The 25,926-nt window shown below is 38.3% G+C and overlaps 1 protein-coding gene across 11 annotated transcripts in view; it reads left to right on the top strand.

Annotated features, from left to right (window-relative positions):
• Positions 1-25,926, top strand: part of LOC310727448 (receptor-type tyrosine-protein phosphatase mu-like) — a 215,461-nt gene that overhangs the window by 94,339 nt on the left and 95,196 nt on the right. For all 11 annotated transcript variants that reach the window (XM_083543949.1, XM_083543941.1, XM_083543947.1 and 8 more), the window contains exons 6-7: positions 675-849; positions 11,383-11,676. In XM_083543949.1, coding sequence (XP_083400075.1) covers positions 675-849; positions 11,383-11,676 — 469 coding nt within the window. The remainder of the gene's footprint in view (positions 1-674; positions 850-11,382; positions 11,677-25,926) is intronic.

The raw sequence follows: 25,926 nt of genomic DNA, 5'->3' as shown, positions 1-25,926 counted from the left end.
TTAGATGTTAAAGTGCGTGTAAATGTGTGTGAGTGTGTGACAGCTGTAGAGAATCAGAGGCAAGTGAGTGCATGCCCAAGGAAGAATAAACAGCTCTCACTCCCTTTTTTTCTCTGAGAATGCACTATTGCAATATATAAACAGAGAAGGAGTACAGAAATAAATACACACACACAAACACACACACACAACTATGTACAAAGCTTTTGGTGTAGCTGAATAGTCGGATATTGAAACTCGGTTTAGATTAGATTTTGTGAAAATGTATCCAGTCCATTGAGTAAGTTTGGCATTTCTCTCTAAAAGTTTTATACACCACAAAGTTCCTTCTCTTCCTGCAATCCAAGGCTGTGTATGCTTCTTTCCCAAGAGATCAGCAGCTGCATGCCTGCTTTTTGCTTCATTCACTGATAAACACTCCTGAGGAATGTCCAGACCTCGTGATCAGACATCAAAAGCATGCCTCAAACTATTCTCTAAATTATCCCTCAGGGATGCCGAGCTCCTCTAATTGCCTGAACTATTCATGTTCATGTTTTCCATTTTGGCTAATTTTACAGCATCTTTGCACTTATACCACAATACGGGTCACAGGAATGTTTTCTAACAGACAGGAATGTGTTTGTTTACTGTATCATGATAGGAATATCTGAAATTCCTGTTATTCTTCTCAGGGTATCGGAGGCCGAGAGGCTCCGATGAAGGACACCAAGCCAGTGAACCTCAGGCGCTACATGGCAACATTTGATGTGGTGAACACTACCAAGGGGGATTCAGGCCGTTACCGCTGCATCGTCCAATCAGACAAGGGAGTGGGAGTGTCCAGCTATGCTGAGCTTATAGTGAAGCGTAAGTATTAAACATCATATCACAAATTGCTGGGATTTCACTAAATCATCCATTAAGTGCTCAGCCATTGATAGAATAGAATAGAATAGAATAGAATAGAATAGAATAGAATAGAATAGGTTAAATAGAAGAAAATAGAATACAACATTAAAATCTAATCAAAAATAGAATTAAACAAAGCAAAACATAAAAGGGAAAAGGGGAATTTAGTAGAATAAAACAGCAGAATAAAGTATATTATATATAGTAAAATAAAAATAGTGGAGTAGCAAAGAGCAGAATAAAATAAAATACAAAATATAATAGAAATAGGAAAATAGTATATAATAGGTTAAAATAGAATAGCCGTTATCAAATGGAATACAACAGAATAGAATTGAAATAGTAAAGAAAATGGTGTCATAGAACAAAAAATACACTGAAATTTAATACAACAGTTTCAAAGAAAATCATAGTATAGAATAACCCCTAACTTATCTGTACAAAGAAAATACTTTTAAGTCAGATTAATCTGTTACAGCTAATCATAGTGATTTAGATCAGAAACAGAAGCACCGCATGTGATACCACACAATGTATCCTGCGTTGTAATCAAATATATATTTCTATTAAAATAAGCATAGATATGTCTTTCTGTGTGGGAGAGAACAAACTACAGCCAACAGCCCAATCGTGTGTGTGTGCATGTGTGTGTGATCAATTCTCAAACACACAACCCAAAACTGCTGCGTCCAGTTCTGACAGAGCAACAGCCAAAATAAAAGAGAGCTACATTTAAATACTTTTCCATCTGAATAAGAATATCATTACACTGTAAATCATAACACAGCAGGAAACACCCTTCTTCCTCTGTAGTACTGTACTTTGTTAAACAGCAGAGTGTGTGGCCTCAGACTAACTCCTTATATTTCATTTCTCGGAAAGCACGTTTTCAGCGCTCTTGCCATAGGTTAGCTTCTTTCATTTCATTACTCGTGGCCCTAGAGTACCTCTGAACTCAAAAACGGGGGTTATTGTTTTGGTTGCAAATTTGTCAAGAAAGCACAAGTCACATTGTCAAGGCAGCGCATATGTCTCAGTGCCTGTAAAAAAAAAACTCAGTAAGAGCTTCAGTTTGTCAGTTCGCCACTAGAAATTAGCTACCTGTCTTATTAATGTTAGTAATAAAAAAGTAAAATCGGTTACTTGGACAGGTTTTGGTAACTGGTAAAAAAATTTCTAAGACTATAACAATGCCAGTCAAGTCATAGGCACTGAGAAATCCCACTTTTGGACAATTCTTTGCAGTTAGTTTGTTGACTAGCTACTTTATGCTAGTGAGATATTAATGTAATGTGTATTTATATACATGTTATATGCATGTATGCTGGTATTTTAATTAGTAAATTCTAGTGTATTATACCACAGAACTGTTTAACAGTCAGAAGGTATTGATTCATTTTCAGTGACAGCTTTGACAGTATGCCTGGCTGTAATTCATATCACGGCTTTGTAGTAATGCACTTGTTCTTATATTCTGTTACTACACAGTAGCAGCAGCTCATACATAAAGATTTGTGCGGCTGAAATGAAACATTTCATTCAGCAAATCAATACATTGTAATCGATGTGTTCTGTAAAACCGATGTGATTAGCTTTTTTTCTTGGTCGTTCACTGCATTTAAAGAATTTCTGGTCTTCTTGACTTCAGGAGAAAGAGAAGGAATAACTGTTTAACATGTAATAAAGCTACTTTCACTAACATTAACTATAATGATATATAGATAAAAAAATATGATGTAATTCTGTATAAAATAATAATCTGTGGTATAGCAGGAATGAAACACTGAGATTTGCTTTCGTAGACAATAATTGACTTGGGTGGTAAACAGGTTTCATGAAAGGCCACAACTCAGATTATTCATTGATTATGTATTAAAATAGATTTATCAATTCATTATTTTCCCATACATTTCTGCACAATTTTATTCCACAAAACAGCATGTGTTTCCCGAGTCGATTTTGTAAGAAAAAATGATGAGGACAACAGTAGTTGTAATTAAGAAGAAGTTTATAACAGCATAGCAGTGACAAAATACATGACGTACTTTGGGTTCATCTGAGTCAGAAAGAACCCAGAACAAACTCTGCTCAGATATTTTATATTGTTCTTCCCTTTGAAATGTAGACAGGATTTAGCTTTTAAATGTAAATTAAGTGTAGGAAATCAGTAAAGGAACACATTGCTGGTGATACCACTATAGAGCCGGAGGTCCCTGTTGTTTACGCCTTTGCTAGTGCCAGCCCTCACAGCAGGTCAGGTAATGGTATTGTTTAAATGATAATCATGGTCTCAGACACCTTTTGGTTAGCCTTGATGGCTTGCTGCCTCTCTTAGACTAATTTAAGTCTTAATTAAGACTATGATTGAGATTAATACAACTGAAATTCTACATCAAACTACATACAGTGCCTTGCGAAAGTATTCGGCCCCCTTGAACTTTGCGACCTTTTGCCACATTTCAGGCTTCAAACATAAAGATATGAAACTGTAATTTTTTGTGAAGAATCAACAACAAGTGGGACACAATCATGAAGTGGAACGAAATTAATTGGATATTTCAAACTTTTATAACAAATAAAAAAACTGAAAAATTGGCCGTGCAAAATTAGTCAGCCCCTTTACTTTCAGTGCAGCAAACTCTCTCCAGAAGTTTACTGAGGATCTCTGAATGATCCAATGTTGACCTAAATGACTAATGATGATAAATAGAATCCACCTGTGTGTAATCAAGTCTCCGTATAAATGCACCTGCAGTGTGATCGTCTCAGAGGTCCGTTTAAAGCGCAGAGAGCATCATGAAGAACAAGGAACACACCAGGCAGGTCCGAGATACTGTTGTGGAGAAGTTTAAAGCCGGATTTGGATACAAAAAGATTTCCCAAGCTTTAAACATCCCAAGGAGCACTGTGCAAGCGATAATATTGAAATGGAAGGAGTATCAGACCACTGCAAATCTACCAAGACCTGGCCGTCCCTCTAAACTTTCAGCTCATACAAGGAGAAGACTGATCAGAGATGCAGCCAAGAGGCCCATGATCACTCTGGATGAACTGCAGAGATCTAAAGCTGAGGTGGGAGACTCTGTCCATAGGACAACAATCACAATCACAGCCGTATACTGCACAAATCTGGCCTTTATGAAAGAGTTGCAAGAAAAAAGCCATTTCTTAAAGATATCCATAAAAAGTGTTGTTTAAAGTTTGCCACAAGCCACCTGGGAGACACACCAAACATGTGGAAGAAGGTTCTCTGGTCAGATGAAACTAAAATTTAACCTTTTGGCAACAATGCAAAACGTTATGTTTGGCGTAAAAGCAACACAGCTCATCACCCTGAACACACCATCCCCACTGTCAAACATGGTGGTGGCAGCATCATGGTTTGGGCCTGCTTTTCTTCAGCAGGGACAGGGAAGATGGTTAAAATTGATGGGAAGATGGATGGAGCCAAATACAGGACCATTCTGGAAGAAAACCTGATGGAGTCTGCAAAAGACCTGAGACTGGGACGGAGATTTGTCTTCCAACAAGACAATGATCCAAAACATAAAGCAAAATCTACAATGGAATGGTTCACAAATAAACATATCCAGGTGTTAGAATGGACAAGTCAAAGTCCAGACCTGAATCCAATCGAGAATCTGTGGATAGAACTGAAAACTGCTGTTCACAAATGCTCTCCATCCAACCTCACTGAGCTCGAGCTGTTTTGCAAGGAGGAATGGGCAAAAATTTCAGTCTCTCAATGTGCAAAACTGATAGAGACATACCCCAAGCGACTTACAGCTGTAATCGCAGCAAAAGGTGGCGCTACAAAGTATTAACTTAAGGGGGCTGAATAATTTTGCCCAATTTTTCAGTTTTTTATTTGTTAAAAAAGTTTGAAATATCCAATAAATTTGTTCCACTTCATGATTGTGCCCCACTTGTTGTTGATTCTTCACAAAAGATTACAGTTTTATATCTTTATGTTTGAAGCCTGAAATGTGGCAAAAGGTCGCAAAGTTCAAGGGGGCCGAATACTTTCGCAAGGCACTGTAACTACTTTTTTATCAAATTTAAGCTGTTTTGTGGATGAGCTTAATTTGATATAGCGTGGGGTGGAATCTGGGTTGAGTCAGTCTGTAATTCCTACAATATCTTAATGCAAAATACAGAATGCGTGTGGTGAGTCTTTGTGTGTGTGTGCGTGTGTGTGTGTGTGTGTGTGTGTGTGTGTGTGTGTGTGTGCGCAGTCATCGGTACGTGAGATATATATGAGACCTGTCAGTGTAAATGAGCTGAAGGGTGCTCAAGTGTTCAGCACTAAATCTTGCTATGATTTTTTTCACACACAGCAGAAGCTCTTTCCTGCCTGCCGTCTCACATTATTCATCATTATTTAGGCAGTATTACAGAAGGTGTCACTTCTACGAGCCTGTAATTGGAGTGCATTACAACGACAACAACTTCTTTCTGTTATTTGCCCAAATTTGTTTCAGTGTTTTCAGCTGCTGTAGCTGTGCCGCGTTTCCCGATTAAACATTGCCCCATTTCCCAGCCGTGTATCCGATGCGCTCATTGAGCACAACCTGTTCACTTTGCAAGGCTGATGCATCTCATTACGAGCGTCTGCTGAAGGGAGCACTAATTCAGGCTGTGCTTAGTTTAATACCACGAAGAGTAGGCCGAGGGCAACATGTACAACAGCATGCCCAAAGCCTGCAGGTTAACAAAGCTGACCTGCCCTCCTGAGGCTGCATGATGGCGAACATAAATCATTCACACTCTGCTCTTATACTTTGTTTCACACCCCATGCGGCCATTACACGCCTTCAAGTGCCAGCAGTGTGCATACTGGCATTGTAGCATACACCTGCAGCTGCCACAGGTGTGCTTTATCTCACTGTTTTTCTTTCATTTTGTATTTTTAATCTCCTGCATGGTGGGTGGCCAGAAGGGAATAGAAGATTCAGAGGAATACAGCAGATGTCAGAGAAGTAGAACTCAACCAAGAAAACTGGGGAAAAAATTGCATTGCAGAGAAAAAAATGTGTGAAAGGAAAAGTCACATTTCCTGTACTGAGGTTGTAACACAATACCAGTGTCTGTGGGTATGTTCCAAACTCGACCCCCTACCTAACATTGAGAAAAAAAAAGTAGAAATGACAGCAATGTTAGCAATGTTAGCACGGGTGTAAAATCTGGCTTTGAAATTTTTGCAACCTCAGCTTTATCCCTGGAGGTCTGGGAGTGTTATTTTAAAGGAGGAAAGAGGAGCTTTTTATCTTGTCAGATAAATTTTTCTTTCATATATCCCAATACGCATATCCTATTGATCAATGACTCAATAAATGAATGAATAAATTAATGAATGATATATATACTGTACATGATCTCTAAACTTACCCTGTTGCTATGTGAACTTTGGAAAGCTATCTAAAAATTGGTTTTGTATTTGTTTACCTTCTTACATAGTATGGTGCCTATCAACCAGACATCAGAATCCACACTATATGCACAAAAGTTTGTGTACACATGACCATAAGATTTGCATGAGCATCCTATTCCACATTTAGTCCCCATTTAGAATCCTCTCCACTCTTCTGGGAAGATGTTTCATTAGATTTTGGAGTGCCACATATGAACCACATATGAATGGAAAAGTCAGGGGTCCCACTACTTTTGTTCATATAGTGTATTGTGTGCTGTTTTGATGTTGTGCAGTTGGATTTAGCTTTAATACCATTTTTACACCATTACGAATCGATTTACAGTACAGACCAAAAGTTTGGACACACCTTCTCATTCAAAGAGTTTTCTTTATTTTCATGACTATGAAAATTGTAGATTCACACTGAAGGCATCAAAACTATGAATTAACACGTGGAATTATATATGGAATTATATACATAAAAAAAAAGTGTGAAACAACTGAAAAATGTCATATTCTAGGTTCTTCAAAGTAGCCACCTTTTGCTTTGATTACTGCTTTGCACACTCTTGGCATTCTCTTGATGAGCTTCAAGAGGTAGTCACCTGAAATGGTCTTCCAACAGTCTTGAAGGAGTTCCCCGAGAGATGCTTGGCACTTGTTGGCCCTTTTGCCTTCACTCTGCGGTCCAGCTCGCCCCTAAACCATCTCGATTGGGTTCAGGTCCGGTGGCTGTGGAGGCCAGGTCATCTGGCGCAGCACCCCATCACTCTCCTTCTTGGTCAAATAGCCCTTGATGCCTTCAGTGTGACTCTACAATTTTCATAGTCATGAAAATAAAGAAATCTCTTTGAATGAGAAGGTGTGTCCAAACATTTGGTCTGTACTGTATATTTTAAAGCTTGGTGCTTGGTGTGCAAGAATTAGATATTTTTTAGACAATGTGTAAGGTGCTGACACAATAGCCAGCAGTTGTCTTGGTGTGTCATAGTTTGTAAAGACAGATGGCGTGCTTGAGGTGCTGTAGGAAGTGCTCCTTAATTTTCTAAGAAAAAAAACTTTACTCCCAGAAAAAGTTTGGAGTGCTTTTGCTTTCCCTGCCTAGCATTTAACCTTAAATTCATGACATCTACAAGAGCTTGTGTTGCATTGGAAAACTTTGTGAAACCAGATCAAACCAAGTCCAAATAACAGGGTAGTCAGATAACAGAGTAGAAACATTGACCCCTTAAAATAACAAATAGGTTCCTTGGGCCACAGCAACATCTCTGGCAGTTTTACACAGAAATGAATGGATTATATCAGAGAGATCATGTGGGTATAGGGGTCAGTTTGCATGACCATATGCTTCTAAATATATCCGAATGTGGAATAGGATTTAGTGAATGGGTTTGTGTGCCGGGTGCAATGGCATGGAGACACACAGCTGTGTGTTGTAAAACACATGAAGTATGGCAAGCAGCAGTCATTCTTCCAAAGCAGCACAGCACATCATGGTTGTAATAGTTTGCCCTGTGACCTGTAAATTTTAACCCCTTAACTTCCTGGGAGCCAGAAGGTCCCATCTTAGATTCCCCAATCTGATACATTACTTTCATTGTAGTTGCTATTTATAATTTAAATAATGTAATAATAAATGCTGCATATTTGATAAATTCTGATTGTGTTCTCTAGCATTTTGTTAAATTTTTGTATGTTTAATCTTTTTGAATTCGAATTGATTGAATTCAATTTATTTCTGGGCCATAAATTATTATAATTATTTTTTTGCTTGGATGCTAAAAAAAGGTTTTTAACCATCCTAGAAATGATCAATATCCATTGAGATGTGCCAAGCCTGAGTTACATTATCTTGGCTGGTGGTTAGATGCATCAGTGGCTATGTTTTCACATGATAGCATATAAAAAAAAAAACAGGTAAAAGAATGTCAAATCAGTCAGACCCCTATGCCCCTTCTTGCCAAATCATAAATAAACGCAATGACACACGGACAGAACGAAGCCAATGATGCATTTCTGTCTCTGTACAATCCTCCGTACAATCTCTGCTTTAAAATGTGCTTTCACTCCAGATTGAAATGTCAATTTATCTAGCCTAACCCGGCGCTGAATGATTGTGCCGTGAAGGCTTATTTTTTTTTTTGTTGTTGTTTTTTTTTGGGGGGAGACAATACCTTGCCCCCCTCACTGTGGGCATCCACACCTGTTCTGTGTCTGCAAGGCTGAAATTGAGATGTCAGACAGGGAGTGGGCTTACAAGAGAAGGAGTAAGAGAGGAAGACATTTAAATTGCCACATGCAATAATATACAGCAGTGGAGACAGACATGAAGGCTTGTGTTTTGACAAGGGGACCATGTCATATGTTTGCATGCTGTTAGAGATACAATATGAGCTCCCAGACATATCTTGTTTTGCCTCGGTACCCTTGTTTGCACTTCACACCTTGTTTGCACTTTGCATTTTGCCAAAGCTGCTTGTAAGTTCAAGGCAAAGTCTTTTCAATGCAATTAAAGCAATTTGATATGATTCAGTTGAGAGAGAAACAGTAAGTTTAACCAGCCTACTCAGAAAAAAACTGATTTTTAATCACACAGTCTGTGTTAAACTGATTTATGATAATGGCTGGGTATTTGTTAATGTATTCACACTTACACTGATAGGATACCAGCATGATCAACACTGAAGACTTGTTCTGCTTAGAAATTTTGCATTTACACTCTGTGCCCTGTTGCATCCATCTATTGTGTATTCCAATGCCCATCTGCTGGCAGCAGTGCAAGGTCTATGATTGGCTGTTCAGCCTTGCAAGCAAAGCAAGCAAACAGCAATCTCTAGAGAGCACACATACCGAATATCTCATTCATCTTTTTCATCTTGACTCATCTGCTCAGCATTTCTCCACTTCTGATAATCAGATATAGCTAGTTGTATTTTTAAAACAAAATGGCTGAGTAGACATTTTAAATAGATTCACGACAGCTAAAAATAGGTAGCTATGCTTCCTTGATTGGCGTCATCCCAAATCACTTACAACTGCACTGAATTTACTTACATTTTTATTATGAGCATGTGGTGCATATTCTGAGAATACACCCTAGATTAGACTTTATTACTTTTTTCACTTCTTTTAGTTCAAATTCATAGCCTATTAATTAGCAGTTCAGAGTCGTAACCACCAAGCCCCCAATAGCTCTGTGCATCATATACACCAGGGGTCTCCACAAAGGGCTGATATGGGTGCAGGTTTTAATTGCAACCCAGAAAGTTCACACCAAATTCTACCTGTTAAAATCTAATGATTTACATTTTCAATGCCAATCAGGTGCGGCCCTTGTTGGAATGAAAACCCCCACCCACACTTTGTGGAACAGATTAGACACCCCTGATATACACCTATTCAAAGCAATATTTGCATAAGTTCAGGATAGGCAATTTAAATAGCAGCATGTTTTGATGCTAAAAGGAAACCAGAAGACCCAGAAGAAACCCACATGGGCACAGGTACAACACATGCATACAGGCAGTGCCTGTTCTTGGGATCAAACCAGGGTCCACTATATGATTGTCACATGCAAAAGTGTTCACTTTAGGATGCAGCCTTTTTCCATGATACTGGGTTTTCAGATGCTGCAGCCTTCTTGTATGCATGTCAGTCATCAGTTGTTAGCCCTGTGTTTACTACAACGTTTCACAAAAGGCATCAAGTGACATTTTCATCTGCCTTGCCACTTTGGACCCTTACACAATGTTACTTTATGAAATCCTGATTCCATCAGAAAAGAAGATGGAGAGAAACATTGCTGTTTTTTACAACCATCCTGCTCTGGTCACACCTGGACACAACTGTCAGGAAGATGGATACCCCATTACTACAGGTGTAATTGGCACTCTCTGTGGCCCAAATCAATATCATATCCCATGTTTGCTCTGCACCACAGAGCTGCTGGGTTACCCAAACCTGCGACTGCTCTGAGGCTCTGGTGAGAGACGGAGCCATTTCATCTCTTCATTAGTACATCGCCATGCAGTTCAGTACAGATCTACGGCAGCAATTTCCAAAATAACAGAGAGTGTATGAAAGATGAGAAGGCTCAAGGGCATAATAGGGCAAAATATGAAATAGTTTTGTCCAAATGGTTTCCAAAAAAAAAACAAGGTTTCCATGACAAACTGGGTTTCCGTTAGACAAGCAACATCATTCAAAGACATCAAATCAGGCTTTATACAATTACAAAATTCTCCCCAGACACGGAATCAAATTGACTTTATGTTTGTATTTATTGTAATAGATTTTTATGCTGTGCACTGCAGTAGATCAAATCCTTTTCAGTGAAGTACTATGCATGTGTCTATGCATGTGTGTCTGCTTGTGTTTTATAATGAAACCCCACTAAAATGGGTCAATGGTGAAATAGAACAGGACCATAGGGGTGATAAGTAATGAATTTCAGCTCATAATCTAAATCAATGAGGGTCAAAAATTAATTGGATTAAGTCAGTACCTCTGTGTAAACTGTCTTCTGTAGCCAGTTTACATCATATAAACTGAAGACTCACACCAACATAGATTAAACCCTAAAAAATAGGACCACTTGGCGCAAAAATTACAGTAAAAAAAAAAAAGTTAAATATACATATCAGTTACTGCACACCTATAAAAAATTATATATCAAATAGATACAATGACAAACAAAACTTTTTAATACCTTATATGTATATATATTTATATAAATATATATATTTTTAATTTGATATTAGTGAACCTCCACATACTTTTGCTAAAAGTTTTTTCAGTCAGCCTGTCATTGCTATAATTTAAATCTTGATATGAACTATAAATATGTATGTATAATATAAATATATTATGCATGAGCACATCTAACAGTTATATGGAGTGAGAAGGAGACAATTTGAATAGATAGTATCAAACCCCACCTTTTAACCTCTTCACCTCTTTCAACTGGCACCAATGGATAGAAATATGCTTTGTTTTTGCTTGCATAATGTTTATTTGTGGTACAGTGTGCATGTAAACGAAGAGCTGTCATTAAAAAAGATGTTCCTTTTCCCATTCAGAACCTCCGATCCCAATCGCACCACCTCAGCTGACTGCAGTCGGTGCAACATATCTATGGATCCAGCTCAATGCTAACTCAATCAACGGCGATGGCCCCATCATCGAGAAGGAGGTTGAGTACCGCACAATGTCTGGAAGCTTGATTGACAACCAGCCCGTAGATAAGCCGAACCACAAAATCGGCCACCTGGATCCAGACACAGAGTATGAGATCAGTGTTCTTTTAACAAGACCCAACGAGGGCGGCACTGGAGCTCCAGGTCCACCACTGCGAGCCAGGACCAAGTGTGCTGGTAAGAACCTAAGCCTCTGTTGCCTTCTCCTGTGTCATTTATTCATGAATATAACTGCAGTTGTACATGCAGAATGATAAGGAAATACAAAGATGTCCCTTGTGTAAACCTTAAATCAACACCAAATTGGAAAGCTCTTCAATAGAGTTCATTTTTGTTCTGTCTGGAAGAACATTTTTTCTTTTTTTTATGATACAATGACTTTTTCACTGTCCATACAAACACATCAGAAGCTCTTAAAATTGCTTGATTTATATTTAGTTTAAATAACATTTAATATAAAATATTAGCACATTATAGTTTCACAATTTTGAACTAGTTACCTGTTATTTGTGTGTATGTTTCCCTAAAGAACAATATTTTAAGCATAGTATTTGCAGATAGAGTCTTATATCTAAAAAGAACCAGTTCCATCTACAAAAGATTAGACATTTGCCCACTATTAACATTTATAATTTATGCTAAACTGACCAAAATTTATTTATAAAAAAATAAATTTTATTATATTGGATATTGCTACACTTACAGAATAATTGTGGTTACCTAATGAGCAACATTCAGTTAAATTCAGTTAGTAATTTAGCTACAGTATACACTATACAGACTAAATTATTGGGACACCGGTCTATTTTTCAGCAATATGTGGCTCTTTCCCAAACTGTCTACACAAAGATGGAGGCACACGATTGTATACAATGTCCCTGGATGTGGTAGCATTAAGTTTTCCCTTCACTTGAAACAGGAGACTTAAACCTGTTCCAGCATGGCAATGCCTCATGCAAGTCAGCTCCATGAAGATATGGTTTACATGGGTTGGAGTAAAAGATATTGAGTGACCTGTTATAAAACTCTGACCTTAACCCTATTAAACCCTATTATATTTGGAATGAATTGGGACACTTACTGCACCCCAGACCTCCACAACCTACATCTACATATACACCTACATACACATACAACCCACATGCACATACAACCTACATATAGCTGGTTTAACTAACACCATTGTGGCTGTACAAATCTCCAAGCACACCCCAGAAATCTAGTGGAACATCTTGCCAGAAGTGTGGAGGTTATTATAACGGCAAATAGGGACTAAATGTGGAATGGGGTGTTCAAGAAAGACTTACAAATCTTATAGTCAGGTCACAAACTTTTATCCATATTGTGTTAATAGTAGCTATAAATATACCACAGTGCTTTTCAATTCTCATTAATGATTGGTCAGAAGAAGTAACAGTTCCAAGTGAGAATTGCATTAGCTGTTTTTTCTTAAAATGTTTTTTTATTTTTTATTTAGAATATAAGAAGCATGATTAATGGCATACTGTGCTGGAGAAATCCCGTACAATCTCACGGTGTTATAAGAGTCTGTGGAACTATACTTTATATGACTACCGTTTGAATCATCCATGCCTTTCTGTTGACTTTGGTTTGTAAATCTATTGTTTCGAGACCAGTATGTGTAAGAGGTCATAGCACGTGTTCAGTTACTCACACAAACAAGTTCATTTTTCATCACATTTTCATTTTCCTGTTTACGGACACTTTTTTTTAGACTGAGGGTATCAGATACCTTAATAGATTTGAAAATCCATGGAACAATTTCATTCCACGTTTTGTATAACGTATGTGTAGAAACAAAAAGAAGACCCCGGATTATTTCCTTATTCTGCTAAGGACTAGTGCTACACTGCAATTTTTAGTGTTCTCTACTCTCCCAACACACCTGACTCAACCCAAAAAGTGTGTTAAAAGTGTGTTAGAGCAGACTAAGCAGAAAAATGTGCTGTATAGCCCCTGACCAGGACTTATTTTCGAAGTCTGTCTTGAGGAGGCAACTATTGGTTCCCTATCCATAAGACTTGTCCGGAACAACACTGACAGCAAGCAAAGTTCAAACAAAGCTAAGTTCATTACAATCGAATAAACACTGGCATTGTTTACTTCTCCAATGTTTTTCCTGCATGGTAAGCAGCCGCCCCATCTAACACATTGTCCAGTGCATGTATCTGGAGGGAGGAAATGCATCTCCTGTAATGGCATAGATACATTAACATTATTAAGGACTCGTCAAAAACGCTGGGAACATTAGCAACATGGATCAGGACCCCCTGGGCTACAAACAAACGGTGTGCAATTATCACAGTAATTAAACAGGTGCAATGACTCTTCTTTCAAATGACTACAGTGATTAGAGCAACGGCAGGAATGCAGAAGGGTGTCTGTATCGCTCTCCCACGCCAAGCTAATCGCTTTTCCATTTGCTTTTGTGCTAACCAACCATTAGCGCACCGTGTTGTTCGTCAGCCAATGGGCAAAAGGATGCTGGGGGCATAGTGAAAGCACATTTCCATAAATCACAGTTTTATTATTTATTCACTTGTCTGGTCAACATTAGCTTTTAGCCCCCTCAGGATAGTAAGGCGTACAAAAACAGATACTATCAGCTGTGTCACTATTAAATTAAACACAACACCGAGAATAAAGCGATATCTTGCCAACAGGGCGATGATGATAAACTGTATGAAGTCAGAGTTTCAGCTCCAGGGGAAAACACTGAACCCTTTCAGAAGCACCTAGCTGTACACGTCACTGTCTAGAACTGGTAAAGGCGATAGGGTGCAGAAAAAAGTGCACCCATTAGACAGAGACAGAGGGGATATCATATAGCATCGGCCAGAGCTTTTAGAAAGATACAATAGGCAAGGCAGAGAACAAACATGCTTCCAAATGTGCTTTACGGCATGCCAGGACATGCCCTGGCCCCCAACCAGCATGCCCCTCCGATAAGTATGACATTTGACACACACACAGACAGACATACCAATCATGCTGTGTGTCACACATTTCAACCCTGTCCACTGAGTACTCCTGGTGATCACTCTCATGTCAGGTTAGAAACTAATCACCAAACATCACAGCTAATTAGGCTTCATTGCTGAGGGGACACATGTGTGTTAACAGAATCTGATTTTGAAGAAAATGGCCACTAATGAATAAAAGTCTAGTCTTTCAAGAACCCAATGATATAAAAGGTAATGCAAACTGTAATGTTCCTTCCCACATAACATATGTAAACTGGCTATTAGATGGCGGCCTGGTAGATGCAGCAGGTCTGTGGATTTCAAGATTTAATTGCAGGTGTGGTGATAGTTGTAATTACACGATGCCCCAGGCTAGTGAACCGTGCTAATTGTTATAATGAAGTGTGTATATTTCATTAGAGGGCTAATGTTTGACTTCCACACACTGCCTAGACACTGACCAGACGTGGGAGTGACCGGTGTGACTGCTCCAAACAGTCAGCTTACTGTAGCATGTCTACAGCAATAAGCTAAATCTGAACTTCAACAGCAATGTTTTTTATACTGTGTAAATATCAGAATAATATCACTGTCTGCCAGTGCAGTATTAACATTAACAAAAAATATTGTTTTTTGGTCATCAAGAATAAAGCTAGAAAAATGGCTAGAAACGTATACAGGAATACAAGTACTATTAATACAAGTAACAGTAATATTATCACTACTAATATACCACTACAACTATTACTACAATTTAATATTATATTTATATTTATTATTATTATCATTATTATTGTTGTTATTTTGTAGCAATGGTCTATGGAGTGTTGGTTGTTTATAATTAATCAAATGAATCATTGTGCTATTTTATTTCTGCAGAAATGATTAACCTCTCAACGGTGTACCAGTATATATAAATAAAAAAAATAAATAAAAATATAAAAATTAGTTTCAAATTACTTAAAAAATTTAGCTGCACAGTATTTTTTTATGTTTATGTTTTTATGTTTTAGTTTGAAATGATCCCAAACTTTGGAAATTTTCTGTGGTTTTGTTTGGCCTGAATCTTCTCCTCGCTGATTTGTGTCCGTTCCGCCATTTTTAATTCTGCAGCGTCTTTTCCGATTATCTGTCCAGGGGTCTCTTTTTATAAAACTGTGCATAGGATGTATGTGTGAATGTGTGTTGGCTTTATTGCATAGGTCTGTAAAGAGTAACTAGTGTAGAGGTGGCAGATAACCTGGAAAACAGGGAATGTGTGTGTGTGTGTGTGTGTGTGTGTGTGTGTGTGTGTGTATGTGTATGTCCATTGTTGGAAAAACTTTGAAAATAGGAAATTCCAATCCAAAAAAGGATATAAAAACTACTTGCTGATATGTGCAGTCACACCCTGTGTGTTTGTGCCAGTGAGGGCGTCGCTCTGTGTGTGTGTGTGTGTGTGTGTGTGTGTGTGTGTGTGTGTGTGTGTGTGTGTGTGTGTGTGTGTGTGTGTAAAAGTGTGACTGGGCATGTAGCCGCTAATGCACTTTTTTTCAGGCGACAAGTTTCTAAGATGAGGTAAACAGGAAAACAAATATCCAAAGCAATTATAGAAAGAAATGTTCTCCCTCACCCTTCAGCCTTTCTGTCTCCGGCCATTTCATTTACACTGTTGTTTGGCAGGGGCAGAGCAGAGCCTGGATTGTGTAACATGACAAACTTTATCAGGATCAGAACTCGAGTTTGGCTTTCCTTCTCTGCCCCCCTCGGACCAAATTCTCAAATTGGATTCGTCTTTGTTTTTTTGTTTTGTTTTTTTAAGTTTCTTTATTTACTAAAAGTGCCTGAATATTTCAGTAAATAGATGCAGCATATTTGTATTTGAATTGTAGCGGTTTGAATGGCTATGTGTGAGTGTGTGGGCATTTTCTCAATGCACACTATGTTTCACAATGTTTCATTTTGCCAGTGGAGGTAATGACTTAAAGAAAATGAGGTTAAATGGATTAATTAGTCCAAAAATAGATTATAATGTCCAATCAGCTTCTCATTACTGAGCCACATGGAACATATCTATGGCATCTCAAAGCAACATGTATCGTCTAATAATCTGATAACGTCTTACTGACCTGTCCTAGTAGTCTCCGGTTCTTTCTTTTTTTTTTTTTCTTTTTTTTTCTTTCATTCTTTTTATTGAGTTTGCAGAAGATTTTGTTCGACTGATGAACTATGAAACTGAACACAGTCATATCAAAGACGTCCCCTATTGCACAGATGGGATGATTTCATGATGCACTTCATGAATTAAATCTATAAAACGACCTCACTGCGAAAAAACTTCAAATTGAACATATTCGCTACATTACCTTAGCCACCTTCTTTTTTTTTTATCTCAGGCGGTTTTCACTCAGCCTCGTCCGTGTGTGTAGAGAGAGAGAGAGAGAGAGAGAGAGAGAGAGAGAGAGAGAGATGGGATCTGTAGGTTCATTGCTCAGTTTAATTCTGGTCATTTGTATTACTTTTCGAGTGCAGCAGCTCTCTGACTGCCAAACTTAAAACTTCACTCAATCCTGACAACCCATTTACTCCTCTGCCACAGAGCAGGGTGTGGCTAATGGAAACATGGGGGGGTGTAAATGTGTGTGCCAACACAATCCAGCACACACACGGACATGCACATATGCCAGGACACTAACATCTTTTGCACAAAGTACACATTGTAGATATTGCCTGACAAAATTTGACTTTCCCATCTGTATATGTGTATGTATGTATCTATGTATGTGTGTGTGTGTGTGTGTGTGTGTGTGTGTGTGTGTGTGTGTGTGTGTGTGTGTGTGTGTGTGTGTGTGTGTGTGTGTGAACTTAAAGGTGATGAAACAAGATTATGAGCATTTATAAATAGCATTTATAAATGATCAAATACAGGTCCAAAGAAAACTGCAACCCACATCTATTTACTGTTTTCCTTTCCATTTAGTTTAATAAAAATAAATAAATAAATAAAAATAATGAATAATAAAACAAATATAAGCATTTAGATTGGAGCATAAATCATACGCATTATCCATGTAAGTTAAATTACATTTAAATTTAAACATAAGAAGATTTGACTGTTCACTGGTCGCTCCTACAACACTGCTGAAAGAGAGACTTTGGCTTCTCCCCTCACTCCACAAATTGCACTTTAATTATTACTGTAATACCTCATTATACTCTGATATTACAAGACATTTGTCTATTCCAGTAACTAATGGAACTGTGTAGCAGATGGCTGGTTGTGAACTGTTTGCAAAAACAAGGCCCTGTTTTAAAAGCTTGCGCTGTGTATGTTCTACATGTCCTCAAGGGCTTTTTAATAGTCTCTTTGCAAATGTACTCTCATATATCTTCCACTTTGCTGCCCTGTTGCTACATTTGACTCATTCCGGTGTCTCTTTTTCCTTCCCCATCTCCATTTCCTCGTCCAAGCTTCTGCCTCATATCCTTTTCTCATAACACGCCTGATTTTCACGCTTGGCTCCCTCCGAACCATTTTATCTCTCCGGCTCCTGTTTTATTGTCCCCTCACTCTCTTTTCTCTGGGTACCAAAGACAACTACATACTCAAAACTCCAACAAGCTCTTAAAAGCCTTTTTAGAAAGTGTTTTTCTTTCAGCCTTATTTTTTTTTAGGTAGGATATTAGGTGTGTCCATATCTCGAATATTTTCGTATTTTTAATGACAGTCATTATTTGAATATACACTATATGGACAAAAGCATTGGGACACCTGACTTTTCCAGCCATATGTAATTCTATTCCCTTCATTTGAACAAGGAAACCCAAACGTGTCCCAGCATGACAATTCCTGTGTGCACAAAGTGAGCTTAATGAAGATATGGTTTACTCTACATGGTTTGGAGTGGAAGATCATGATAGGGCTGCTATAGAGCTCTGACATTAACCCTATTTAACATTTTTGGGATGAATTGGAATGCTGATGGCACCACAGGCCTACTCACCCATCATCACTAACACCCTTGTGATGAGCACAAATCTCCACAACCACACTCCAAAATCTAGTGGAACATCTCAATGTGGAATCCACAAACTCACATATGAATCTTATGGTCAGATGTCCACAAACATGTGTTTTTATGCAATATGCTTTTTAAGTAGAAATATGTGTTTGTATGTATGCTAGTATAGATAATGTATGTATTCTGTATAGGTTAATATCCCAGTGCATAAAGTACCAGAGGTTTAAGAGAAGAGCGAGAGAAGGATACAAGACATGTTTTATAATCTGACATGTTTGATGGTTTCTTCCAGGAGTAATATGTAATGGTCATATACTTCAAGATATATGGAAAGCAAGAAAAAAACTGCGGATATTTAGCATTTATCATTATCTGAATAAATGATAAATGATCCCCCTGCCTGACTCTCCTGCTCTCTATCACACCCACACATGCACAGACCCACACATACTCTCCTCCTCCCTGCCTCACTCCTCCCAGCAGGCAAATTAAATATGATGATCCCAGTGGAAATGAAATACTAAATCTCATATAGGCCTGACTGCAAGGGAGACAGCCAGAGAAGTGCAGAAAGAGAGAGAGCAAAACACTCTTGAAAGTCACCTTCAAAATGAAACTGTTGCTCCCCACAAGAAAAACGATCAGATTGGAGAAAATACCAGGGGAAGAAGTATGGCGCACTGCTATCATCCGGCCTCCATAGCTGCTGCGACTCTTATCAGCGGTTGAAGTGCTTTGGTGAAAGGGCCTGTTGTATATCTCTCGCAGACGGAAATAAACCGTGCACCTTGAACATAAATTGTGGAGTAAATGTAGATGTGATTGTGTTGTTAAAATCATGAGATGTTCAGTGTTCAGATAAAATAGTCAAGGCCAAGAACTCTGATCAAGATTGTTCAAGATTGAGTGTTAGAGTGCATTCGTGTGTGTGTGTGTGTGTGTGTGTGTGTGTGTGTGTGTCTATGCGTGTGTGTGTATGTGTGTGTGTTTCTGTGCGTGTGTGTCAGATTATACAATTCTCTCTTACAATTTCTGTTGCATTTGTAGGGTATTGTTCAGTCTCCGCCAGGCACCATGGGAGCTTGGCACTCGGGTGCCCATCAAAATTTGTCAAATACAGCCTCACGTTCACATGCTCTGCTAGTCAAGTGCTTCAGACTATCCGAGAGAGAAATTTGGACAGGAAGTGTGAAAGAGAGAGAGAGAGAGAATGAGGGAATAATAAAGGGAACCTGACTCGCTAACTTGTCACCATTTGTCACATTTCATTTTGCAGGAGTTTGCCATAGCTTAGCGTGACATCCTGTATTCCCCCTGTTGAGGCAGAACAGATCGTCTGCTCTCCGTAAATTCGTGTTCGCAGTGTTTCAGTGCTCTCTCTCTCTCTTTCTTAACAGCTGCAATGGGCAAAGACAGGTTGCTGTAACCATGCACAAGGCTTGTACATACACCCGCTCTGACCCCAATCACTACCTGAGGGAACTGTCCTCTGCAGACAGATAAGATACAGGCGAAGTGAAAAGTCTCAGCTTCTGATCAGCACTGTGAGCTCCTTCCCCATGGCCGTTGCAGACGGAATTTTTACTTCGCCAGTCTGCTCGCTGACCACATTATTGTGCTGCAGGCTGCTGGCGGTGTCCGCTCTTACATTAGGGAGATGCTCGGATTGACTATTCAAGCCGTACGCTTTCAGCTAGACACCCAGTGTTGCTGGAGATTTGGCCTGTATTAGGGACTGGAATTTGTGCTGAATGCACAACAACTAAGTGGCCCCAGCCTCCCTAAAATGCACATAAACATACATATGCACACACACACACACACACATGCACACAGTTTATGTTCACAACCTAAGCCCAAGCCAAACAGATTGCAAAGCAAAGCCTTGTCCATTATTGGATTATAAAGCACAGTGACATCTCAATTACTGTAACCACACAGTCCCACACAGGGCTGTAAAACACAACAGGCCTGCTAGAGATAACTTTGGCTGCTCTCACTGTCCTTAAAAATGTTTTTTAACCAAACCCATACGCAACATTGTTTTAGCTTTGCCATTGACTGTTTTTTTTTTTTTTTTGTCTTTACACCAGTGGGTTATAAGTAGGAAATAGGAAAGATTCACTGAATAAGATAAAACACAACAGCACATTCTGCTATAGAAGTTAATTATATTCCCATATTGTTTTATTCCCTTTATAACAGAGCGGATTGTCAGCAACTACATTTTTATTTATTTATGAAGAAGAATCAAGTTCGAAAGTAGCTATACACTGTCATTCCTTTACTTTCTCCTGTTACCAAGATCCTGAAGAATGCAACATTGTGATCCATTGAACAATCTGAAAATTACACAGTTTGCTGACAAGTGCTGACAACGGAGTCTCCTTTAATTAGTCATCTGTAATTATTAGACTTTAATACATGGCATGGTTAGTATACAAATCACTGTCAATTATTGATTACTTAAGAAACAATAAAGCAATGACACACCCCTGGCCCCACCCCTGAGTTATAAAAAACTGGACAAATCAGATTCAAGAATTACAAAACTGTGTAAAAAAAAATGCAAGAATAAGTGTGATAAAATGGAAAACTATATCAAACTCATAATCTTTATATCACAAGTCTTGTGTCCTGCTTTGTTAAATTTTTACACATCATGCAATTACATTAAACTATTAAAATGTATTATGCCACTGAAATGCATGCATGGCACTGAACATCCAATAGAACAACAATAGAACTAAATATCATATATATCTTTTTTTTTTTTTTTTTTTGTGTATTGAGGGTCAAAGCATTGTGGCTTTGTGTCCTATAATAAATAGATACCAAACTGTCTATAAAAGCTTTGAATTAAATATTTTTAAATGTGTTTCAAGGCATTAATTAAAAATAAGTTTCAAGGTTTGCACTTAGATTTTCGTGCTATGCGAATGTGAATGTACTATAATATCCAACTTTATGCTTTGTGTTCAGTGCTGTCCTTAGTAATCATAGAAACGCCTAGCACACGTATGAGCAGTGAACTCTGAGAAATCCGATTTCCCCTGAGGCTTTATTTCCTATCATAGTGTGACATTATGCTTTCTGTCACGTAGATGTACGTATATTCATATTCATATTACCATTAATTCCAAACTTTTCTGCAAAGACAAAATTACTAGAAAAGTTGTCTTTTTTTTCTTTCTAACATTTAATACATCGTTTATATAAACGAGTTACATACTGTGCAATGCAGTACATTACAATGTACCCTTGGAAAATAAGACATTTCTAAACATGTGCAGGGACCTGGGAAATGAGTATGCAGTATGAATACTAATGACATTCCTGGCAGCTTCCATAGCCTTGGAGGAACTTCTGTTAGAGTACTAAAGAATACATAAAATTCTTGTTTCATGTACAGTGTACACAGACATGCACTATTATCTGGCACATCAAGAATTCACACAGTATTTGCCATGCGTCATAAATACTCCCACACAGACAATGAGAAAATCATATTTTCAAAAGAAGAGGTTTTTTTATGCACACCTTTTATTTAAAGGAACAAAAAGATGTTTTATTGTGTTTTTATTGTGACAATTCTTCCATGTCCTGAACACAATCAGGGTTTTTTTTTTAGTTTTTTTTTACAATGTCTCAAAAATATCATTTCTATGATAATTTTTATTTTTGCCTAATCTCATTGGCCTATTGAACAGGCAATGCAATTTTCTGTCCCCCCCCCCTTGTCTGTCCTGCATCAACTCCTCTGCATATGTTGCCCAATAGCTGTTACAGCTGCTCAAATGAAAGCTGACATACTCATCTTCTCTTGCAAGTGTAGTGTTATGCCATTATTTATCTTGACAAAAACACCCTAGGTACTGATAAATAGAAAGACTTAAAGGGAAAGGGAAATAGACTAAATTTGTTTCTTACATCTCAGTCTTGAGTGCAATAGGGACCAGGGTATTCTTAGCAGATGGACGTTCACTCATTCTTTCATACTTTTTATTAGGTTAAGGGCCATCATCAAACAGTGGCACTATTTTTTCAGAAACTGATGACCAAGTGGAGCATGGGGCTACTTTGGCTTCCATACTAAATGCATTTATAGATGTGCCCCAGGTTAAACAGAGCCAGAGTTACTGGAATCCGCATGCAAGCGTGCCTAAGTTCAGTTATGTGGTTTATTGGGGGGACTAATGTGTATGAGAGTTAGATATAATACAAAATGCTTGGAGGAAATGAAGGAAAGATCCTCTCATTTACGCCAGCTCTCAATTTCATTATTGTATAGCCTGTGGTCCCAGATCTGGCCCGTATACACAGATTCAGCTTCACTTTATCCTTTGTTATAGATAATTCCAGCCGTTCTTTTATTATTTACAGCTTTAATACCATGGACTTTTCCTATGTCTTTTAATATTAGCGGGCTTATTATTAAAGAACCATAAGGGTGGTAAAATGGGCTCTTTTTTATGAGTTTTTTGGTCAAGCATCTTTTAGTTTTTGCTCATAAACAAAATCTTTTCAGATTTCTTTCAGGTTTTCATTCTGCAAAGATGAATGCAGGGTCTTGAGTAAAAAAGTCTTAAAAAGGTTGTCAGTGTCAAGCCAGCATACACTAATATACTATGTGGTTATATGTAATTAAATATGGGTGAGAATGGTACTGGAATGCTGGACCTCAAACAACTTTAACTTGATACTCCATGCCCTACTATAGTCCTAAATTACTTGGGAACATATTTCACTGTTATATCTGTGGGGTGTGAGGCCTGACATGTAAATTTTTTAGCATGTCAGGAAATAACATGTATAGTCTAAATGTGGATATGAAATTTTCTGAATGTTATGTTCCGAACATTGAGATTCCTTAGGAACCTTATCTTTCCACAGTTTTCTTGAAAGCAGATCAACACTTCCCTTAAAGCTCACATTTATTTTCCAGGAATCCTTGGTCTGTTCTTGCCCCTTTCCTGTGTCCCAAGCTGCCCTTATTAATCATCAGATCTAGGGTTTCAGAATGCCCACGAACCATGTTTATCCCCCAACTCGCCATAAAGAGCTGGAGTCTTATAGCTTGCTTCCAGACATCATTATGCAGTCTACATTTCAAACCCAGAGCAATCCCATCTGCCTTAAATGGGCTATTTCTCAGGATAGCACCTCTGGTCATGTCCAGACACACTGACATAGAGGACCTGCTGTTTGTGAGAGCACACCTTAGACATCTTTCTGTCTTCTCAAGCAAGGCCTTATTTGAACTGAGCTTTAATTCTCTTTAACGCTGACATGTATACACGACTGACTAATATGTTGTTCGTTTTTTTAAGACTGGATAAGTCAAAAACAGATTTGTCTTTGTCTGTCTTTGGCCACATGATTGCTCTATTTGTCTAAAGTAACTGATATGATTTAGCCAAACTTTTTTCAAATGTAAGCTTCTTTTGATTTATTTGACAGTTTAAGCCAGAAACCGAAAAATAAAAGCTAGGGCACTTTAACTATTTATATTAAGGGTGTAACTAAATACAAATAAAATATTTAGAACAACAAAGACATCTATGTTCCTTACCCTGAAAAAAAGTAAGGCATTTATAGCATCCTTAGCAGCTGCCTGGTCAGTATTTTAAATTGGACTACTAATTTATTCATATTTAAGAAATTGAGAAACTAAACTTGTAAGAAAATAATGTAGGCAGGTACAAATATAATGTAACATTGCTCATGGTTGAGGAACTATCAGAACTCTCACAATATGTTAACAATGCATCTAAGTTTCGGGTGTCTTGTCCAGTATTGGGGAGGGCATAGTGATAGGCCTCTTTTCTTTGAGGTAATTCTTACTTGAGTTTAAATCTGAATTCATATATTTATAGCAGTAAACAGACAAAGCTAGAGTTTCGTGTTACATTCCTAATTTATACCTAATTTTGAGCACTCATACAATGCAGAAACCCTGAGCGATGTTCCTCAAGATCGATTTTAACGCTAAATACTCTATATGGACAAATGTTTGTGGACACCTGGCCATAAGATTCGCATGTGGTTTTTGAACATCCCATTCCACATTTAGTCCCCATGTTCAGTTATAATACCCTTCACTCTTCTGGGAAGATGTTCCACTTGATTTTGGAGTGTGCTTACAGAGGTTTTTGATCATTCAATCACAAGGGCATTAGTAAAACCAAATACTGATGTAGGGTGAGGAGATCTGGGGTGCAGTTAGCATTCTAAATCATTCCGATGGTGTTCAGGAGGGTTCTCAAGATCTTCCAATCCAACCCATGTCAAAAATATCTTCATGGAGCTGGCTATGTGCACAGGGGCATTTTCATGCTGGAACAGGTATGGGTCTTCTAGTTCAATTGAAGGGGAAATTTAATGCTACCAATTTCAAAGGCGTACTATACAAGAGTGTGTCTTTAACTTTATTCTATTCTATTTAACAAGTCTATATTGAGTACATTCCTTAAGCCAAAATACAGATGAGCTTGATAATAGATCAATGATTTATTGCCTAAAGTGGGTTACATTCTTGCATATAAATGTGCAAAGTTACAGAATATTAACTTTTTAACTTTTCATCTCTCTAGTGGGTACAAACGCACATTTCATGCAGCAATTTCACTCCATGGCAACTATGACATCAACTCGCATTATTCACAAAGAAACTGACATCAGTACAGGAAGTGAATGAAGATGCATCAAAGCCAACCTTTTGGGACGCAAACGTCTAAACATGTGTTATGAATAAAAAAATGGCAGCTGTGCCACAGACGTGGCTGTTTTCATGGCGGGTTTGTGCCGGAAAGCAGCTCTCACAGTGACATGCAGTGCCATGAGGAGTGTGCCATGTTTGCAGCGGTGCCATTGTGTAGCAGAACACACTTGGTAGAGAAATTGAGTTTTGATTGTCGGTTGTCAAAAAGCCATCATTATTGCTCCGCTTCCGTCAGCCATGAAAAGGCCTTTGATAAGGATGAAAGCCTCGTTATTACCCAGATGGTAGTGTTGATATTGCATGAATCCTCTTGCTGCCCTTTTTTTCAATTGCCGATTTTTTTTTTAATAATAGACGAGAGAAACCGGGTTGCTAATAGTGAATCACTGGCGTACTCTCTCCCAGCTGGGCCAGCGCTGCATGGCTCTAGAGCAATCAAATTAAGTGACAGGAGATCACACTATAGGCAGGTGAGAATCCGACACGACCATGAAATGCATCCTCTAGTGGCATCCTGCCTTAGGTTGTGTTTTTGATAAGCGCCCTGTTTTTTGCTTTTTCTACGAAGCATCCTCTATAGGCCTCTGTGATCAGAATGGTAGTGCTTCCTGTCTCTGTTTTAGAGGCATTTCTGTCAGTGGACGTTCATTCAATGTGAAGTGCTGTCTTTTCGCTGCATTAACAGGCACATCTGTACTGTCACAGCACAGCCTCCAAAATT

The sequence above is a fragment of the Silurus aristotelis genome (genome assembly GCF_946808225.1).
Source record: "Silurus aristotelis genome assembly, chromosome: 1".
Taxonomy (NCBI): domain Eukaryota; kingdom Metazoa; phylum Chordata; class Actinopteri; order Siluriformes; family Siluridae; genus Silurus; species Silurus aristotelis.
Note: the sequence above shows the minus strand (reverse complement) of the source record. Positions and strands in the feature narration are given on the sequence as shown.